The sequence below is a fragment of the Salvia splendens genome, chromosome 7 (assembly GCF_004379255.2).
Source record: "Salvia splendens isolate huo1 chromosome 7, SspV2, whole genome shotgun sequence".
In the NCBI taxonomy this organism is placed as follows: Eukaryota; Viridiplantae; Streptophyta; class Magnoliopsida; order Lamiales; family Lamiaceae; genus Salvia; species Salvia splendens.
The window spans coordinates 7,538,150-7,559,897 of NC_056038.1; the positions used below are offsets into that span (position 1 = coordinate 7,538,150).

A 21,748-nucleotide genomic window follows, 5' to 3' on the forward strand; every position below is an offset into this window, starting at 1 on the left:
TTTTATCATTATCAAACTCGTATTGCCCTATTTATTGTAAATTATACTTTTATATTATTAGGATATATGTCATAAATAGATAGATTTAGTTGCACAACTCAATTAGAGAAAAATTCCTTGGATAGTTGTAGTGACAATTACATTAATAACGTGAGTCATTAATTTGATTTGAGTATCTAACTTTTTCATTTTTCTTTTTTTATCTAGACGTAGAATGTATGACGCTAAATTGGTCGAAATAAACATAAAAAAATATTTTTGAAGAGTTAAAAAGAAGTCGACGTATATTCAATATGAATAGCCTTATGTGCACGCCGCCACTATACGTGCCATAAAATATTTGATGAATGAAATTAATATATGATTACGTAATTTAATGGACTAATTATAATTATTAAGCAGACATATATATACGCAATGCGCATCGGAGACCTTTTCATTCCAAATTAAAAGTTACATCTAACTAACACACGTGTTAGAGAAAACCGTTGATACATACATTTTAAATGGATAAAAGATATTACTAAGTATTTCACTATGCACGTAGGAAATTAAAAAAAGTACTTTTTTGTCGTCTACGAAAAAATATACTAATTATCATAATTACGTACATACAAAATGTATATCACTTTGTCTTTACGATATAACCCCGCTTCCTTTTTTATATCTCCACTTTATAAACCCTACTTAATTACTAAAAAATCACATTTTTTCCAGTTAAATTCTAGGGTCTACGCCGATTCTCTAATTACGTTTCAATATAATTCGGTACCATCGCTTGTTTCCAAGTTTTAGTTTTCTATAGTGTCTTTAGTAAAATGGAGTATTCCACAATATTAAGTGGGGAAATATTATTTTTATTGTTGGATATCACAAAATATAAATTTATGACATGTTAGTTTCAGAACTTATTACTTGTAGAGTATGTGATTTTTCCGATATAATTTTTCAGTGGGCGACTTTATGTAACTGACTTTTTTTTTCTTTTTTCTTCGTAAAGAAAAGGAAGTTTGAAATAGAGAGAAAAACAAAAGAAAAGGGAATCTAGGTAGGGTCAAATGACAACATGAAAAGTGCCGTAGCAGCATCGGTTCATTATTTTTGTCCAAATTTGATACAAAGTTAAAAATATATGACGTCCCAAAAAAATTACTAGTATTGTAATTTCAATCATTCAACTTCTCCTAAATATATAGAACTATACTTTTTTAATTCATTCATCCATTCAGAGGTCCTAACATTTTTTTCCACTGAAATACTTTCAACATTTTTTGCTAAAATTTATATCCAATCTAATAAGTAGAATGCATCTACGATAACATATGAAGTAAAATTTAAAACCTCGGTCATATTCTATTATTGCTTTGATACTTTAATCTTTTCGAACAAAAAGAAAGCTCCAAATTAAAGACTACCACGTCGCTTGTAAGAATCTTTTTGTACTATGATATTTGATAATCATAATTCATACATACGTTGTAAATTACTGAGTCGTAATTTGAAAAGGTAATTCATTCATTCAAAATAATCCATTTAATTATTTGTTTAAAGCAAAATACGGCCTTTATATCTTTGGTCTCTGTTAGAATCTCATTTTAAAATTTTCGTTCCTCTGAATCATCTCATTAAATGTCTCAGAAAGAATTTATTAAAAACGACAATAAATCTCATCTTTATTTTTCATCCTTATTACATTAAATGTCATTATGAAAACGTTAAAATAAATAAAGTCAAACAACTAAATAACACAATAATTAAAGTGGGACCCAATATCTCTCTCATAAATACAAAATCAAACAATTTACATCTCTCATTAAATACAAAGTCAAACAATTTATATCTCTCATTGAATACAAAGTTAAATAATTTATTTAAAAATAAACTATAAATAGTACTTCAACTTTAAATTTTGTAGTCCTTGAACCTAGAGGTAATCTCACCTATGGCACTATTACACTATCTTTCCAACAAAAATATGCCCAACACATGGATGGCATTTTTGGAATTTCATAAAATTTAGGTAACTGGATCATGAGTATAATATTTTTATATCTCTCTTTAGTATTGAATATGATATTTTTCTTATAGTTTGGGTACCTGAAATGATTTTTTTCACTTCACTTTTACAATTACTTTATGTCAAATATTCTCTCTTTCTCACATAATTTTGGAAAGATAGTTAAATAAAAAAATAGTACCAAATTCTTAAATATACTGTATTAATTATAAAAATTAAAATTATATATTTATTGGAAAAAAATCTATCTTTCTCTCTCTTTCACTTTTGTTTACATTTTTATTACTTTTTACATAATCAAAGTCCAATATAGTATATGTATTTTAAATATGTCATTTAGTTACAAATTATTTAAATAATTAAATTTTTAATTTTTAATTAAAAAATAATTGAATTAGAAGCAAAATAAATTTAGCTAAAAATCATTTTAATTAGATTTGTAATTTTAATTTTTATACTTAATATATGTAATAATTTCAGAGTAGTATTATTTTATTATAATTTTTTACTTTCTAAGAGTTTAAGAAGAAGAGAGAAATAGGATTTGATATAAATTGATTGAAAAGTGAAGAGAAAAAATATTATTTCAGGTTTTCCAAACTATATATAAATATCATATCCAATATTAGAGAAAGATAGAACACTATCATACCCAGTACATAGGTACCTCAATTTTATGAAAGTCCAAAAATATCCTCCATGCCTTGAAGAATATTTTCAGTGAAAAAATAGGCCAAACAGTGAAAAAGTGCTATGGGTGAGATTACTCCCAACTCCAAGAAGTATCCCAACCTCAAAGTTCAGGTGCAATTTTATTTATGTAGTTCACTCTAATTTAAAAGGTTCTTTGGTAATTTTCATTTAATAGATTTCATAAATAATTAACTTTTCTCGTGTGAATTAAATTTATTATTTTTCTTTTTGCTCTTATTTATTTTTTAATTAATTTAGTTATAATATTGTCATTGAAAAAATAATAAATTTATAAGTTGAAAACGGGAAATATAAATAAATTTTTTATTTTCTCTATGATTCTTAAGTCGAATTGCAACTAAAATAATTTCAAAATAAATAGTATGAAAAATTGAAAAATAAATAAATTTAATTAATAAAAAAAATTTAATTAATTATGAAGTTTTTTTGAATAAAAATCCAACAAAAATATAAAAAGTTCTTAAATCAAAATGCATTTGTATAAGGACTTAATAAACAAAAAAGTTGTAAAATGACATAAAGAAACAAAACGTATTAGTACAATAATTTAATGAATCAAAAAATGGTGGAGTAGAATAATTTAATGATAAATGTATTAGTGTAATACTAATCTCTAAAATTGTTTTCCCTTTATTTAACATGCTTTAAACATAATGCATGGCCTCACAATTAGACCGTTTAGTTAATACTTTCTCCATCACATCAAATGAGTTTTTTTTTTCAATCATACACGTTAAAAGTTATTTAAAATTGTGAAAATATAATTTGTATGCGATTGTTCTATTTTGCTTTAATTTACGGCTCCTTATATAATTTGTGCAAACATTGAATAAATATATTTTAATTCCGCATCTATGTTCCTTATAAAATAAATTTAAGAGGAAAACAAAAGATATTGAAAGTCAATCCAACGGTCCACACTGTCCAACTCCTAAATCATCTCCCCGCCATTTCTCGTCTCTCTAGAAAAAACAGAAACCCAGGAAGAAGACGAGTTTCTTGAATCAAAACAAATGAGAATGACACGATGCTCCGAATGAGAATATTGCCGTCGGCAATAGCAGTCGCGCTAATCCTTGTGTTGGGTGATCAGGCATGGCTGGCACATGCGCAAGACCCCGCTGCCGCGGCTGCCCCCGCCGACCCTGATGCCGCAGCCGCCGACGACCCCACTGCCACGGCCGATAACCCTGCGGCCATGCAGCTCCTGTCGCAGGCCATGTTCAAACGCTTCAACAATTTCTCCGCCTTCTTCGGCCCCGACGTCAAGAAGCATCTCAAGTTCTGCATCAGAGATATGTACGTGATTCATTAACCAAACATCCTCTCATGCTCATTTCTTGATTTGGTTTGGTGATTGTTGTAGGGATGCTGAATGGGATAAGGCGTTTAATTTCTCCAAGAACACCAAGTTTCTGGCGGAATGCGTTAAAGGCGACAAAGGCATGTATATTTTGATCAATGCACAACTCAGAACCAAAACACGGAAGGTCATTGTTAGATAATACGGAGTTCACTATTAGTTTGTTTTTAGTTCATTAAAATCTTCCTTGCAATAGATGAATGAACCATAACACAGAAATTTTTTAAATGAACTAAAAAACAAACTAATAATGAACAATGACCTTCGTGATATGGTTCTGTGTTCTGCATTTAAAACTAGTTTTGCATATAAATGTTTGATGGTTTGGTGAATGGTTGCATGTGCAGATGCTATGCAGCGGCTGTGCACGGCGGCGGAGATGAAGTTCTACGGGCAGAGTCTGTTAGGGGAAGACGGCGGAGAAGTGAAGAGCAAATATCGTCTGAGGCCTAACAGGAGCTGCAACATGTCAGCATGGCCCAATGGGTGCGAGCCCGGGTGGTCCTGCAATGTCAAGAAGGAAGATAAGGTTGACATCAAAAATGACAAAGTGATACCGGATAGGGTTCTTGACTGTCAGCCTTGTTGCCCTGGCTTCTTCTGCCCTCTTGGCCTTACTTGCATGGTACGTGAGTCTCTTTCACTTCCACTCAACTTATCTATAACTATAATACTTACTAGTTCAAAATTGTGATTTCAAGCCTGCCCCTTGGGAGCCTACTGCCCTCGAGCTCAACTTAATCAAGCCACCGGTGTCTGTGCTCCGTAAGTCTTCATTTCCTACTGCAAATCCATTTCCAATAATTGATGTTGACACTCAAGAAAATTTGGAAGGTACCGTTATCAACTACCTCCAGGGCAGGCCAACCACAGCTGTGGCGGCGTTGACATGTGGTCTGATTTTACTTCTGGCTACCCGTTGTTCTGTTCCGGAGGATTCTACTGTCCCACCACCAGCCAAAAGAACCCCTGCACCAAAGGGTATTTCTATCTCCTGCTTTTTAACATACATCATCAGCATCACTCTCCTACTCATAACTTCTTCTTCTTCAATGTGTTACAGACATTTCTGTAGGTCTGGTTCCACTGCTCAAATGCGTAAGTCAAATCTTGTGTTTGTGTGTGTGTCTTGATCAGTTATGAATCTGATCATGGATGAGTTTGCAGAGTGCTATCAGCTCGCAGGCTGTCACCATCAAACTGAGAATCAGAATATCACGGCTTACGGACTCATCTTCTTTGTAAGCTTCTTCGACTGTGCTTCATTAGATCTTGTAAGAGACGAAGGATTTCGTTGAAATGTGGGTTGGTGTTGGTGTAGGGTGGGATCACTATGATCCTTCTCATCATATACAACTGCTCGGGTCAAGTCCTGAGTGATAGAGAGAAGAGGCAGGCCAAGTCGAGAGAAGCTGCTGCTAGGAGCGCTCGGGAAACGGTGCAGGCAAGGGAGAGATGGAAGTCAGCCAAAGATGTTGCAAGGAAAAGTGCTGAGCTCACGGCACAGTTGTCACGGACATTCTCGCGTAAGAAGTCCGTGCTGAACGAGCCGCATAAAGGCTCCGGACAACCTAAACCGGGATCGGATGGCACATTGCCTGCAATGTCTGGTGACTCAAAAGGGAAAAGGAAAAAGGAAAGCAACTTAACCAAGATGCTGCGTGACCTCGAAGAGAATCCTGATAATGATGAGGGGTTCAACGTGGAGATCGGAGACAAGAATCTGAAAAAGCATGGGAAGGGGAAGCAGCTGCACACGCGCAGCCAGATTGTTAGGAGTGAAAGGCGAGGGGAGGGGAGGGGTAGGGAGCACGAGATGTGCACGGAATTACGATATGCCAAGCGTAAGGCTAGTAATGAATGGAATTCGATCACTTGTATTGCAAACAAGAATAATGAAGAACACTCCTCCGCAGAGGCCTACGACTAAGTCGTCCAATTACAAATGATCTATCCAAGATGAATTGAACTCCCTAATTACATTTATTTATACTAAACGCAGCTTAACTAAAAAGCATAAAACTAGGAATGCATGAAAGTAGGAAACGGCTGAACTGCTGCCGAGCTGGGTGGCTGACTTCTTCAAACCCCTGCGCCGGCTCCCTTCTTTTCCTCGCCGCCTCCAACCTCTTTCCCCTTTTTGCGGCGGGTGTACACCTTCCATCCACCTAGGCTGTTGACCGTATCAATTGCCCCGCCCGTCGGAACAGCCTTGTCCGCAAGGCTGAAGAAAGGAAACTGTCCTCGGATGTCCACCTCGTCCATCCAAGTTGCCTCGTCATCCCCCAGGCCGACCCAACTAATGAGGACCTGGTCGACGGTATCGTCATCTCGGCGCTCAGTCCGGCGTGCCAGCACTTTGTCCGGAAGGAAGAGTGGCGCGGCATCGACCAGGCTATCGGGCAGCGTGGCCTCCACCGGTGCGTCTCCCACGGCCCGTTTGAGGAGTGAGACATGGAACACCGGGTGAATGCGGGCCGAGTCGGGGAGCTTCAGGCGATAAGCCGTCGTGCCTATGCGCGCCTCAATTCGAAAGGGGCCAAAGAACCGGGGTGCTAACTTCCTGTTGCGGCCACTGAACAGGGAGGACTGACGGTGCGGCCAAAATTTCAAGTAGACCATATCCCCCACGCTGAACTCGACGTCCCGACGCCGTTTGTTTGCGACAGTCGTCATGCGGTCCTGGGCTCGCCCTAAGTGACGGCGCAGCAGCTTGAGCATCTCGTCGCGAGAGCGAAGAGTATCTAGCACGGATTGTGCCCGAATCTCCCCGGGCAGAAAGGCGTGCAGCGTGGGCGGGGTCGGCCGTACACCGCCTCGAATGGTGTCATGCCCGAAGCCGAGTGCGTGCTCGTGTTGTAGCAGTATTCAGCCCAGCCCAGCCATTTGTTCCATTGTTTGGGCCGATCAGAGGAGAAACAGCGCAAATATGTTTGCAGACAACGGTTGAGTACCTCCGTTTGGCCATCTGTCTCGGGGTGGTAGGCGGAGCTCATCTTAAGCATGGTTCCTGTGGCCCGAAACAACTCCTTCCAGAATGAGCTGAGGAAGATAGGGTCGCGATCTGAAACGATCGACCGAGGAATGCCGTGGAGGCGAACCACCTCGTGGGTGAATAATTCCGCGACTTGGCGGGCCGTGAAAGGGTGTCGGTGGCCGATAAAATGAGCATACTTGGAGAGGCGGTCGACGATGACGAAAATGCAGTCCAGACCCCCCGCCCTAGGCAGCCCCGACACGAAGTCCATACTAATGTCTTCCCAGATTCGATCCGGAATCGGTAATGGCTGGAGCAGTCCGGCCGGGGACTTGGTTTCAGATTTGTGTCGCTGGCACGTCGCGCATGCCGCGACGAAATTAGTGACCTGTTTCACCATCCCAGGCCAGTAAACATTCGAGGCGATGCGGCGATACGTGCGGTAGGCTCCTGAGTGGCCGCCTGTGGGCGTGACATGGAATTCGCCGAGCAGCCGCGGGATCCACGGCGAGCCGGGTGGGACGACTATCCGGCCCTTGTAGAACAGGGTTCCGTGGATCAGCTTGTAGTGAGGGGCGCTTGGCTGGCCGGCCTCCAGCGCGGTCTTGATCTTTGCGAGTGCCGGGTCGGAGGCCGAGAGTCGATTGGACCGAGGACCACTCGGGCCACGACGGGATCGAAATCGCCGATAGTTCCAGCGTGTCGTCGTCGCGGCGGGATAGGGCGTCTGCTGCCCGATTCAGCTTTCCCTCTTTGTAGATGATGGTGAAGTCATAGCCCAACAGTTTGGCGATCTTGCCGTAGTCCTTGATAAACCGGCGGTAGTACCCTGTTAGGCCCAGGAACCCGCGCACACACTTCAGGGATTTCGGCGTCGGCCAGCGAAGGACAGCCGAGATCTTGGCCGGGTCCATCCTCACCCCGTCGAAAGACACAATGTGGCCGAGGTACTCGACGCTAGTCCGGCCAAAAAGGCATTTTTTTGCATTGACGACGAGGGAGTGCGTGTTGAGCACCTCGAAGACCTTGCGGAGGTGGCGCATGTGTTCCGCCCATGTGGCGCTGTAGACAAGGATGTTGTCAAAGAAAACTAAGACGAATTTCCGCACGGCCGGTCGGAAAATGTCGTTCATCAGGCTCTGGAAGGTGGCCGGGCCGTTGGTGAGGCCGAATGGCATCACTACGAACTCGTAGTGGCCGGAGTGGGTGCGAAAAGCCGTTTTCGGGATGTCGGCCGCTGCCACCCGAATCTGGTGGTATCCCGCCTTGAGATCGATTTTGCTAAACCACTTGGCCCCGTGTAGCTCGTCCAGGAGTTCCTGTATCACTGGGATAGGGTATTTGTCCGGCACTGTATGCTTATTGAGTTCCCTGTAGTCCACGCAGAAACGCCACGAACCATCTTTCTTGCGCACGAGGAGAACCGGGCTCGAGAATGGGCCGGTGCTAGGTTGGATGACTCCAGAGGCCAGCATCTCGGCCACGAGCTTCTCCATCTCGTCCTTCTGCAGGTGATTGTACCGGTAGGGGCGCACGGAAACCGGGTTGGTGTCTGGGACGAGCGGGATCCTGTGATCGGTGCGGCGGTGAGGAGGCAAGCCGGCGGATTCCCGTGTGGTGTCTGGAAACTCCCCGATCAATCCCAGGATTTGCGATCTGGCCGCCGCGGATAAGGCCGAATCGAGGCCGAAAGGTTCCGCCGCCGCCCCCTTTTCCATTGCCCGAAGGACCCAACAACAGTCACTCTCCTCGAGGCCGCGGAGGTCGCGAGTGGAACAAGCCCGGCGCATGAGGGACGGGTCGCCCTTAAGTGAGACGGGGCGGCCGTGTACTCGGAAGTCCATGGTCGAACGCTACCAATTCGCCATGACATAGCCGAGGGACGCGAGCCATGCGACCCCCAAAATGACGTCGATGTTCCGGAGGGGAAATACATAGCACGATACTACAAACTCCTCGTTTTCCAATACTAGAGACACATGTCTACACATCCCTGCAGCCTGTCGGGTGGAGCCGTCTCCCAGAACCACCGAGTACGGCGAGGTCGGTGTGACCGGCAGCGCGAGCCGCTGGGCGCACTGCTCGGAGATGAAGCAGTAATTCGCCCCGCTATCGATCATCACCTTAACCGGATGGGAGGCGATTCCTCCAAAGAGCTTCATCGTGTTTGCCGTGTCCAGACCGTTCAGGGACAACACCGACAGTTGCGGCTCCGCCCCGGGTTCCATCACTTCCTCTTCGTCGGGGTCGGAGTCCGCGGCAGAGTCCTCATGTTCTTCGCAAATCATGACGTTGAGAGTCCTGGGTGGGCATCGGTGAGCTGGCCCAAACTTTAAGCCGCACTTGACACAGGTCCCTGCTGCAATATGCCGCCTATATTCCTCCGGAGACACATTCCGAAAGCGTTTGGAGACTGGCTTCGACGAGGCTGTCGAGTACGAGGGGTTCGGGGAATACCCTTTCGTGGCTGACCGATTTGAGTGGCTCAGGTAAGAGTGCGTCTGGACCGTGGTTTGGGAGGGGGTAGGCCGCTGAGGTTGGGCCGATGCCACGATGTCGAGGTCTAGGGCCATTTCGACCGCATCCTCATAGGTCGTGATTTTGGCGGCCTTCATTTGCAGCCGCACCTCGGGTCGGAGGGCAGCCATGAAAAAACCCAGGTATTGCTGGCACGAGATGTCCGGTACCTGTGCAAGGCGCGCCTCAAAGGCCGCCACAAATTCCGCCAGCGACCCGGTGCGTCTTACCGCCGCGAATGCTTCATATTCGTTCAGGGCCGCGGTGACTCCGAAACGCTTCATCAGCTCTCTTGCGAATCGAGCCCATGTCAGATCCGGGACTCGGTGTCGCAGCAATTGGTACCACGACAGGGCCTCTCCCGCCAGTGCCACCATCGCCAAGCCCACCCGATCCTCGGGGCCGGTCCCGGTGATCAAGAAATACTGCTCAGCTCGTGCCAGCCAAGCGAGGGCATCAGAACCATCGAATGTGGGCATGGGCGACACCGAGGCGCCCCCGGCCGTCGCTGTTTTTGAGGCGTGGTTCGCTGAAGTGGAGCCATCCTTGGGGTTGGATGCATCCTTGAGTTTCAGGGACGCGAAGCCTGCTCGCATCTCCAGGAGCATGGCCGTGAGTTCGGAACGGACCTCGGCTACCCGGTCCTCCGTGTGGCGGAACTGAGTGTTGAGTTCCTTGACAGTCGTGTCCAATGAAAGATTGCTCTGACGCAGATCCCCGGTCGCCTTCTCCAATTCCTCCAGTCGTGAGTCCGCCCTTGAGTTAACCATCGTTCACCGCACCAATTGTTAGGAGTGAAAGGCGAGGGGAGGGGTAGGGAGCACGAGATGTGCACGGAATTACGATATGCCAAGCGTAAGGCTAGTAATGTATGGAATTCGATCACTTGTATTGCAAATAAGAATAATGAAGAACACTCCTCCGCAGAGGCCTACGACTAAGTCGTCTAATTACAAATGATCTATCCAAGATGAATTGAACTCCCTAATTACATTTATTTATACTAAACGCAGCTTAACTAAAAAGCATAAAACTAGGAATGCATGAAAGTAGGAAACGGCTGAACTGCTGCCGAGCTGGGTGGCTGACTTCTTCAAACCCCTGCGCCGGCTCCCTTCTTTTCCTCGCCACCTCCAACCTCTTTCCCCTTTTTGCGGCGGGTGTACACCTTCCATCCACCTAGGCTGTTGACCGTATCACAGATCTTCAAGTATGCGTACGGCCAGATCGAGAAGGAGAAGCAGATGCAGGAACAGACCAAGAATATGACATTCTCCGGTGTCATATCCATGGCTTCCGATTTAGAATTCTCGAGTAGGCCACCTATTGAGGTGTTCTTCCAAGACTTGACTCTTACGTTGAAGGGTAAAAACAAGCATCTCTTGAGGTGTGTGACAGGGAAGCTCGTACCTGGCCACGTTTCTGCTGTCATGGGTCCGTCAGGTGCTGGGAAGACAACATTCCTCTCAGCCTTGCTGGGAAAAGCTGCTGGATGCACTATCACCGGCTCCATCCTCATCAATGGCAAGAATGAACCTATGCAGTCATATAAAAGAATTATTGGATATGTTCCTCAAGATGATATAGTTCATGGAAATTTGACAGTGGAGGAGAATCTCTGGTTCAGTGCTAGATGCAGGTACATTTCTGCTAACTTATATGATTACTCATGCTATGTTTATAATCATGGATTTCGTGATCTTCTAATCCCTAAAATTTCTTTAGACTCGCAGCTGTTCTTGAAAATTTTGAGAAAGTTCTAGTTGTTGAGAGAGTAATTGAGTCCCTAGGGTTGCAGCGCATTAGGGACTCCCTAGTTGGAACAGTCGAGAAAAGAGGAATCTCTGGAGGTCAGAGGAAACGAGTCAATGTCGGACTTGAAATGGTTATGGAGCCTTCACTGCTAATCTTAGATGAGCCTACGTCTGGCCTAGACAGTTCTTCTTCTCTGCTACTCCTCAGAGCCCTACATCGTGAAGCTCTTGAAGGAGTAAATATATGCATGGTGGTTCACCAACCAAGGTAAATCTAGGGAGTCTATCACTATTTATGAGCTAAGTGGGTCTATTATTCGAGAAAGTTAAGGTGTCAGATTTTTTATGCTAATCAGTGACCATTTCTTTCTGTAGTTACACATTATACAGGATGTTCGATGATTTGATACTTTTAGCTAAGGGAGGCCGTACGGTGTATCACGGACCAGTGAAGAAAGTCGAGGACTACTTTTCTGGTCTAGGGATCGTTGTCCCTGAAAGAGTGAATCCTCCTGATTATTACATTGACATATTGGAAGGAATAGTGAAACCAAGTGCAAATGCGGCAGTTAAATTTAAGGAGCTTCCCCTCAGATGGATGCTTCACAATGGTTATCCTGTACCACCCGACATGCTAGATTCTGCAGGGGTGTCATCTGTTTCCGCTGATGACTCATCCCATGGAGGAATGACGCCTGCCAGTACTTCTATGCCAGAGCAGTCTTTTGCCGGAGATCTTTGGCAGGATGTTAAGTTTACCGTAGGCCAAAAGAATGATCACATATGGCTTAATTTCAACAGGTCACAAGACTTGTCTAATCGAGAGACACCAAACGTCGTGATGCAGTATAATGTTTTCTTAGAGCATCTCCAGTGGGCGGATGTCCCATTAGGACATCCACTAGGACATCTCAAAAACATCTCCTGCCACGTCACTAGGACTTCTCATCCCACTGCCACGTCACTAGGACATCCCCTGCACAATCCGCCCTTCCCATCGCCCTTCCACTAGGACATCCCGCAATAAAAAAAAATCATACATTTACAAATAAAACAATTTACATTTACGGAAATAAAATTTGACCGAGAATACGAGCCGTATATATAGAGTTTAAAAAAAAAAAAAATTAAAAACGGGACGTCCGACCGGACGTCCGACTGGACGCCACAATGGCGGACGTCCGCCCGCCCGTCGCGCCGACGTCCGAGGACACCCGACGTCCTCACGGGACGTCCGTATCCGACCTTCGACGCTCCAATGGCGGACGTCCCCAACGCCCTTCCGCACGTCCGACCCGACGTCCTACCGGAAGGCCGCCACTGGAGATGCTCTTAGGGAGGTAATATTTACATTCATTTTGGTGGAAACTTTTCCCTACTATAAGCATAATCTAAGATTGTATGAGATGAAAGCTTAAATTGATGAGGAAACGCAGTAGCATCTCACCTCTTGATTTCTGATGCACTAAAGTTTAATCTCAGACTCGGAAAACAGCGACTAAGAGAATCCAGAACACAAGCTGTGGACTATCTGATCCTACTAATGGCAGGAATCTGCTTAGGAACACTTGCAAAAATGAGCGATGAAACCTTTGGCTCATCAGGATATCTGTATACATACAGTCATTGGAGTGTGTAAGCCATGAATTCCATAAAAATATTTTCACTGTCTTAAACGAGACATGGAATGTACAACACTACTAAACTGATGCTTACCAATGTTTGTATAGCCCTGCTCACCAAGATTGCTGCTTTGAGATCCTTTTCTCTGGACAAGTTGCATTACTGGAGAGAGAGTGGTTCTGGCATGAGCAGCTTGGCTTATTTCCTAGCAAAGGACTCGGTCGATCGTTTCAGCACCATCATAAAGCCCGCTGTCTATCCATCAATGTTCTATTTCTTCAACAATCCCAGGTCTACCATTTTTTAAAACTACCTGGTCTTGCTGTGTCTCGTATACTGTGTTACTGGCATAGCCTACGTTCTTGCAATCTACTACGAACCCGCTCCAGCCCAACTGGTGCGCAATATTGTCTTCTCTGAGAGTGTGTTTTTTGAGTATTTTTTAGTCTTGAATATATCCTGTGTTTTTTCACCTCCTCGGTGGTCAGTGTTGCTTCCTGTTGTTCTTAGTCTCATTGCCAACCAAGATGCTGACTCATTCGCATCAAAAATAGGAGACTATTGCTACACAAAATGGGCTTTGGAAGCATTCCTGCTTGCAAATGCAGAAAGGTAGGAGCTGTCCTGCATGTCATACTCTCAAAAAATATTTGTAAGAAAATTCAGCACCTGTTGCCTTCTGTTGCAGGTATTCTGGGGTATGGCTTATTCAAAGATGTGGCGCAATCAGACAGAGAGGTTATGACCTTAAGGACTACTACCCCTGTTGGGCATACCTCATTGCCACTTGTATGTTCGGTCGAGGGGTGGCCTTCTTCTGTCTGGTCACTTTCCAGAAGAAATAGTTACAGAGAATCTAGCTGGTTTTGATTTTCTTGTAGCAGAGAGGTACATGGAAGGGCAAGATTCATAGTTAAGAAAATTCTCAGGCAAGCATTGTCATGGGATACAGTGAGTAGTGAGAGTTAGAAATCTTAATTATACTATGTTTGTATCCTAAGATGGCAATGAGTGGGAAAACAGTTTAGGTGTTGTTGTATCATATTCAAGCAAAATTCTTGCCTCCGGGGATATATCCCCCGCCTACCAATGAAATACGAGATTAAATATAGACAGAGAAGAAACTGTTTTTATTAGATTTGCAAAAGGTAAATGAAAGAAGATTTGATTTGTCAGATTCTTAGTTCCATCTACAGATCACAAGATGCTCCATCGCATGTGAAACGGGACGATAAACAAGATATCCAATTAACTTCTTCTTGAAACATATATAGAAGTGAGATTAAGAACAACTAACTATCAAAATGAGTGCTTCATCTCCAAACCATATCCCCCATAAATTTGAGAGCTGGGACACCCCTTATCTCTACATCAACTAGGGGCGATTCAATTAGCTTCAGTTTAGCCAGCTCCGGGTCTTTCTTAATCTTATCAAGAGCACGTCTTTGGTCCTAAAGGATATAAAATAACAAGCGTCAGACACGTTGTCATATTGTAATTTATTTATTTTTTACTTTCTTATGATTAGCTTCTTAAAATATTAGTTTCTTGCTATTTACATAAAATAATAGTAAATTAGTGCTTTTCAAACTGTTGAAAAGACTTCATCTGATTCAAGTATCTAAGCATATTGGAAACGATTTTTGATTTACTAGGCCAAAATTAAAATCAAGATAAAGCTGAGAAACAAGTTTTGATTCATATCTTACCGTTTTTCTCATTGAGCAAAACTTGCAGTCAGATGCAGATGGAGGTAGCAATTGATTTACGACTAGTCTGTTCACCGGAACCATCTCCTTCCTCAAGGATGCACATAGTCTTGAAGATTCATTGACTGCCATCACCTACACATTATTACACCAGGAAGCAGTCAGTTTAACTTAAAATGGATATGTTGAATACCCTTTTTTCTGAATCACATAAGGATAATGATCGATTAAGAGCATGTTACAGCAGTTGAGTGTGGTGAATCAAATTATAAGAAAAGTATGGTCGTGCTGTTGTGAGTATCATCTATAGCATCAAAAGTAGTTCTAGCTAAATCAATGATCAATTAGGAGAAATTAATGCCAGTTATTCATTGATCTTATAAAAAATTAACTATCTTTGTAGGTTCATTACAGTGGGGATTGTTACGATCACAAACTCTGTGGTCTCTGGGTCTCGGAAAAGATCTCGCACTCTTCCCATGCTTAACCTTAGCTGCTCTAACTTGTCATTCTGCACGAATTTAGAAAAAATAATAAAGCTGTAGTTATACTTTCTGAATAGTAAAGTGTTAAATACTCGAAGGCCTATTTTAAAAAGAGAGTAAGAAAACAAAAAAAACACAGATTTGCTAACATCATCTTGCTGTGGTTCTCCTTTTCCGAATGCAGATTTAAGGGCTGCTGTTGCTGAAGCTATCTTCTTCTTGATCTGAATCCAGTAGGATAATTTTTATATTAATTCTATACTTCCTCGCAAAATCGCTAACTTATGCGTGGGAAAGGGAGGGTAAAGAAGTCGAGCATAGGAAAACCGTAAGTGCAAAACACAAAAATGCACTCACCTTCATCATCTTGCCTATAGATGCATCAAGGAAATCTGGCAACGACAATAGTCGAAGTGTGTGACCCTACAAAAACCATATTAGCAGTGCCCTGCAACTGTCGGCCAAGAAACAAAGACTAATCCCTTACCGTGGGAGCCGTATCAAACACAATGCGCCTGAATTCACTATACTCTGGTGAGTCCAAAAATTTCATGACCTGTAAGATAATACAAGTAATAAATTAGCATTAATTCAGAAACTGGTTAACAAAAATAATTTAATTACGTGCCTTCGAAATTGCAACAATTTCATCTAGACCAGGAGGAGAAGTTTCCAACAGCTCGTCAAGTTTGAGGTCTCCCATCTGCTCATGAAAGAAGCAAGTACCACACATGGATAGATCATAAATGTACATCATATATCTAGTTCAACTAAAACCTAAAATGCTAACTATAGATATTTGAGAGTCAACTAAACATATTATAGAACAAGCACAAATAAGCCTAAGTGTAAGATATTACTCATTACATAGCTCGGTCGAACTCAAAGAAACTGTCAAGACCCAATTTGAAAATTACAAAAAAGTATCTGATACGAAGTACACCATGATCATCCTAAATCAGTGGCGGCTTTAGCCCGCACAAGTGAAACTAAAGCCTAATTTGCTACAGAAGTGCAACGATTGCATCAGTTTCATCTTTGAATGTCTTATTTTCTCATAAATCCACAAATGATCGGTCTGCAACAACATATGCCATAATTCAAAGCAATCAATGAATCTATTAACCATGGGAAGTCAAATATACCAGCAATTCACAGAAGGTCAAGGAACCAAACAAATCTCTGGAATTAAAGGCAAACTAACAAGTAATGAAAGTTCTCACCATGCCAGCAAACCCCCCGAGGCCCATACTGTCCATGACGTTTCTAACTGCACCTTCATCATGTTGCCCTTTGGAACTCAACTCTTCCCTTGCCTTCTCAGGGTTTAACTTTCATAGGACAAATACAACATTACAGTACATGATAAGCTAGATGCTTAAACAAAGAGAGATATTTTCATCTTATCAAGAAATGGATACCTCAAGAGCATATAATGGAGAATCCACACCTTGTACAGGAACAAGCATCCCTCCAGTCAAATTCTACAGAATACACATTGAGCAAATGGCATTGTCTTATATGACAAAATCAAATTCTCAAGCACACATGAGTACAAGATATTACTTGATCAAAAGAATCACTCAGTGAATGGGCAGGATCTGTGGACACCACAATAGTGGGGTGACCCTGATTGGCTAATTTTACAGCAAGAGATGCTGCACAACTTGTCTTCCCAACACCACCTTTCCCACCAAGCAAATAAAATTTCCTTTGATTGCTAGAAACCATTTCATCAAAGCCTGCAACTTTTGTCATAGCAGTGGTCATATATCTTGATGCAATAAAAATACACCAGGGAAAATTAAAAGGTTGCCTTAATTGAAAACAGTACGCTTTGTGGACTTGGAACTCATGTACTAGCATTTAAAGTCAGCCATGAATACAGGTCGCAGATTATGTACGAAAAAACATGTGATTAACTCAAAATTCTAGCAACACATTTGCATTTTCTCAAAATTCCTCCACCAAAAATTGCCTTTGTTTCATTGTCATAGCAAACATTTTTGCATCTAGCAGTTGAAAACTACCTAAATCTTCAGTCTGCACTCATACTCTGCCTAAGAGAATCAACTATGTTACACTACCCATGCATTTTCAAATTGTTTTCGTGGACACATATTCAGATTATTTCAGCCCAAGTTCTTAAAAGGAACTAAAATTAGAGTACAAGAAACTTACAAAATAATCGAATACAAACAATATCAAAAAAAGGGGGAAAACAACAATCCTCGCATATAAAAAGTATTCACCAAAGAAATAAGCAATAATACCAAACATTCAACCAAAATACTCCAAAATACTTTGCGAAAGGGCGCATAATTACCGCGGGTGTCAATGAGAGGAAGTCGCACCTTGGAATGATGGGGTGAGTGGATTTGAATTGATATAAGCTGATACCAAGTGTTGTATGCTTCTGCTGAGTTTAGCAGATGAATGTTTGTGAGGCAAAGACTTGGACATGTGAGTGAAAAGAGAGGCCATAGCAATATTGGGTTTCCCGAAAATTCTTCACTGCAAATCCAAGTGTGGTTCCTTCAGCGGCGGGAGAGGGGAACTGCTTTAAGTCGAAAGAAAGGTGGCGCTGCCGACGACGCCGTTTAATAATGTCGAATAAACTAACTTCAAAATTAGTAGTATATTATTTATAGAATATACATGGACTAAATTAAAAATGCGGTTTAAATTAATTAAAACTGGAATATTAAGATATTTGGACTTTATTCGATTGAAGTAGAAATCATATTTCATTAACTTACTTTTATCTTTTCTAAAATTTAAATTAAATCAAAGTAAGACAATTATTACGAAGGGAGGAAATAGATGTAACGTGTATTTTTAATACTAATCTTTAAGGATTTCAATAAGTTTTAGTTTATTTGCTTGGACCTGTAGATCATAGACTATAATTAGGATCAGTGCTAACGTGTTAGTTCCGAAGGTGATTACGTGGTTACCCCACTTCACCTTAGTCGTTTAGTGTTGGACAAAATTCAAGACAAGTTTGACATCCTTGTTCAAGAGAATATTGTAAAGTTGGATCCGTGTAATGTTTTATATTCTAGGTCGCCGACGTTCGGTAGTGGTGTGTCTTTATTAAGATGCCCTAATTGTCCGTGTATGCTCACAACATTTTTCAGCTGTGGATATTTGATAGCTTCCCCTTCTATACTGCTAATACAATGTCGATGATCTAGGGTTGAGTTGAGGGAGATTTTTTTAGCTTAGACTAGTTTCAGAATTTTAATTTTTTTTTGTTTCCTAACGTATAACTCATGTCGACAATAAGATGATTAGTTCCTTGTCCCAATGATAAGTGCACTAAGTGGTAGGAGACAACAGTTTGCTCCATTCACATAAGCATAGATTGAACCTAATGAGGCGTTGAACCATCACGCCAATCATGTTGGTTAGATTTTCATTGTCTTATATTGCCATTTAGTTATTCCTTACTTATTTTGCCCTATAATTATGTTTTATTTTAGTAACCACTAATAATTTTTCTTAATGTTACATTGCATATATAGAATTTTGCCAAGATAGTGGGTTACGGCTCTCCCCTTAGCGGGTCACTGCATACTCTAATTAAACACCTCTCATAATACTGTTGAACCGAAATGTAGTGTGCCTTTGAGATTAGGGTTTCAACCTTTAGTTGCATAAGTACTAATCTAGAAACTAGTCAACTAAATCACAAATGGTAAATTTTGACGGAGTCGTTGTGCAACTAATTAAATGGGTAACACTAGTTTAAAAGTAGGATGTACCCAAGCAAGTGTTGATCATGACCATGTCGGTGTAGGCCCAAAATATTATTAAATGGGCTTTCTGTATTAAATACCGGGGTCCCTTTTTAGACCAAATTTTAGTACTACGTACTAGTACTATTATAAGTTTTCTGAAGTTAATAATTTATCTTCCCATCAATTATGTTATCCATCTCAAGTTAAAGAACGATAGGGATTAGGGAGTAGAACTATTTTTCACTATTTGTGAATTGTGAGTGTAACGGTGGGGGTCTGTTTGTTGATACTCTGATCTCTGGACCTCTCAGTTATTAAATTATACTAGATCAATAATGACATTAATAAAAATTATTGATAATACAACTGTAATTATGCAATAGATTCGTCACTGCATACACGGAATAAAAAAAGGTATAGAAAGCTGAATTCAACAATAATATCTATTACCACGGCATATTTTTGACATACATTAACAAACGAAATGATGCAAAAAGATAGAATATGGGGCCAAACATTTGATAAAAAGGAAAATTCCTGTTTCTAGTCCTCATACAAAAATTCATCAGCACCCTATACATATATTCTCTTGCAGAAATGGACCCTACTTTTCTATTGAAAGCTTTCTTTAAGGAGTCAATAATCAATCACATGAATGGTCTATGTAAATCATGTGAATGTGAATCATATACTTCTCTATTTCATAGGAGTATTTCTTGTAAGGAAAAGAACAGAACATTTGCCTAGACTGTAAGAGTTTAGTCCTAGCTATATATTATCCTCTACTCAGACTAGTAGGTAGTTGAGTGAAATCAATATACTCCCTCCGTCCCTTGTTACTTGCACTTATTTCCTTTCTGGGCGTCCCAAGTTATTTGCACTCTTTCCATTTTTAGTAAAAATTATCACCTACAACCGCAATTGTTGACTTTGCTATACACTCATTCCTTAATCTCCGTGCCGAAAAGTAAACGTGCGAGTAGCACGGGACGGGGGGAGTACAAAGCTTTCCAATCTAGAATAAAACAATTTTGATACAATGTTGTCTCAACGAAATTGTCTATGTTGGAAAAGTCCATGCTGGAACATCGAAATTCAACTAAATAAAGAAAACTAAGTGGTACAGAATAGAAAGAAATTATGCTAATTAAATTGAAAATTTATAATTTGAAAACCCTAAGTCGGCAATGTAGAAATATAGGAAGGAATAATTTAGTAGCAATAGGTATAAAAGATCGTCTCAAAATATTTTACAGTACATTTTAAAGTATACTATGTGATGATCAGGCAACGCTCCAGGGCTTAATTTTAGAAAATGGATAGTGATATTAAAAAGAGAATTTGGGTGGTTGGGTGTTGGGAGGTTAGGGCACTAAATGGTAGGGTTTCGTGCTGAGACGCAAAAGTGTGACGTCCAAGGTGGACTTCGTCGTCCATGCCCATGCACAGCTGTTATTTAATTTTATAAATTAAAATGAATTACTCATGAAACATAAAATATCGACTTTTGCCCGCAAGAGCAGCACAATTGGTTCTGAAGCGACAGAGTTGCAAGAAAGGAAATATCGACTTTCTATTAATTCAAGTTATGCTATGACAAGTAAGTTGGATCATATCCTTGAATTATACTTCCCCGTACCATAAAAATATGGACACTTTCCTTTATTCATCTGTCCAACAAAAATAGCTCATTTTCATTTTTGGAAAATTTTTCCCAACTCATTTTTCGTATACATCAATTTAGTTACTAGTACAACTTATAACACTCGGGCCCATCATTAAACCCAAATAATAATGTAGCTCTCACTATCCACTGTCATTATTTTAACTCATTCTCCTCCTCTCATTACTCTACCAATTACTCACTTCATCCGAGTCACATTTTTCCATCTTGGTTCGTCCACAATAAGAGTCATATTTCACTTTATTATAAATGATAAGTAGGTCTCACATTCCACTAATTCACTTCACTTATATTTTATTGTAAAAACAATATAAAAAAGTGGGCATCATATTCCACTAACTTTTTCAGTCCATTATTCTTACATTTCTTAAAAGTCGTGCTCACACCAAATGTGACTTTTATTGTGGGACAGATGGAACATGCATTAATTTTCATGTCATTCCAAATGTCTCTATTTTTATGGGAGGGATGAAGTACTAATTTTATTTTATTGAACTTTGATGCTCCATTCATCTAAGTCAGGTAGAATATTTTTTTCGCAGATTATTTTATGCAATGTTGTCTAGTACTTAGTACTCATCCGTCTCAATTAAGTTGAGTCGTATTCTTTTTTGGGATATACAACCTAAGTTGAATCATTAAAAAAAACAGTCAATCTTTCTTATTTTATTTCATCACCTGCTTTACTCTCTCTTTATATTTCTCACTTTATTCATCTTTCCTACTTTTCAACATAATTTATTAATCTTTGTGTCCAAAAGTGTTGACTCAATTTAGTTGGGACGGATGGAGTACTCTGTATTAAGTGTTAAAAGATTAAATTAAATAAAAAATGGAATAAAGTAGAGAGATTGTCATTTTTATTTTCAGAAATATTTTGAAATGGAAAATATTTATCTTTGAATAAGATAAAATTAATTATTAAGTATTTTACTTGGTGTGTTTTTCAAGCAGACAAATTTAAAAATAAGCACTAGAAAATTACAGAAGATTTATAGGCAATTGAATCAAAATTTAAGTAAATATAGAGTTCATGTATCACTGCTCATGCTATTGAAAATGACTAATGAGTAGCAACTGAAAAATTGTTGGAAATAATTCGTTTATAAATTGTACTACTGTATTAAATTCAAGCCAAAAGATATGATTCGCACCCTTTTTG

General features: G+C 40.7%; 1 protein-coding gene and 1 pseudogene across 2 annotated transcripts; one reads left to right on the forward strand and one right to left on the reverse strand.

Annotated features, from left to right (window-relative positions):
* Nucleotides 1–3,548: 3,548 nt before the first annotated feature.
* LOC121741849 lies at nt 3,549–13,931 on the forward strand (annotated as a pseudogene).
* A 141-nt stretch (nt 13,932–14,072) lies between these two features.
* LOC121741848 (ATPase GET3B-like) lies at nt 14,073–17,779 on the reverse strand. Of its 2 annotated transcripts, none has more exons than XM_042134776.1 (11): nt 17,514–17,779; nt 16,726–16,907; nt 16,581–16,643; nt 16,383–16,490; nt 15,788–15,862; nt 15,647–15,715; nt 15,517–15,582; nt 15,309–15,383; nt 15,087–15,185; nt 14,675–14,809; nt 14,073–14,416 (listed from the first exon to the last, which is right to left on the reverse strand). In XM_042134776.1, exons 1-11 carry the CDS (start codon nt 17,641–17,643, stop codon nt 14,279–14,281), a joined length of 1,140 nt encoding a protein of 379 aa, XP_041990710.1. In that variant the 5' UTR covers nt 17,644–17,779; the 3' UTR covers nt 14,073–14,278. The 2 variants fall into 2 exon arrangements, with proteins under 2 accessions (XP_041990710.1, XP_041990712.1); XM_042134778.1 differs by having other exon boundaries at nt 16,726–16,901; nt 17,514–17,778.
* Nucleotides 17,780–21,748: the final 3,969 nt, after the last annotated feature.

Coding starts and splice junctions, on each gene's coding strand:
- LOC121741848 (XM_042134776.1), bottom strand. CDS start 17,643: ATGGCCTCTCTTTTCACTCACATGTCCAAGTCTTTGCCTCACAAACAT. Junction 15,863..16,382: donor TCGGGGGGTTTGCTGGCATG/GTGAGAACTTTC, acceptor TTTCATGAGCAG/ATGGGAGACCTCAAACTTGA. Junction 15,186..15,308: donor GAGAACCACAGCAAGATGAT/GTTAGCAAATCT, acceptor AAATTCGTGCAG/AATGACAAGTTAGAGCAGCT.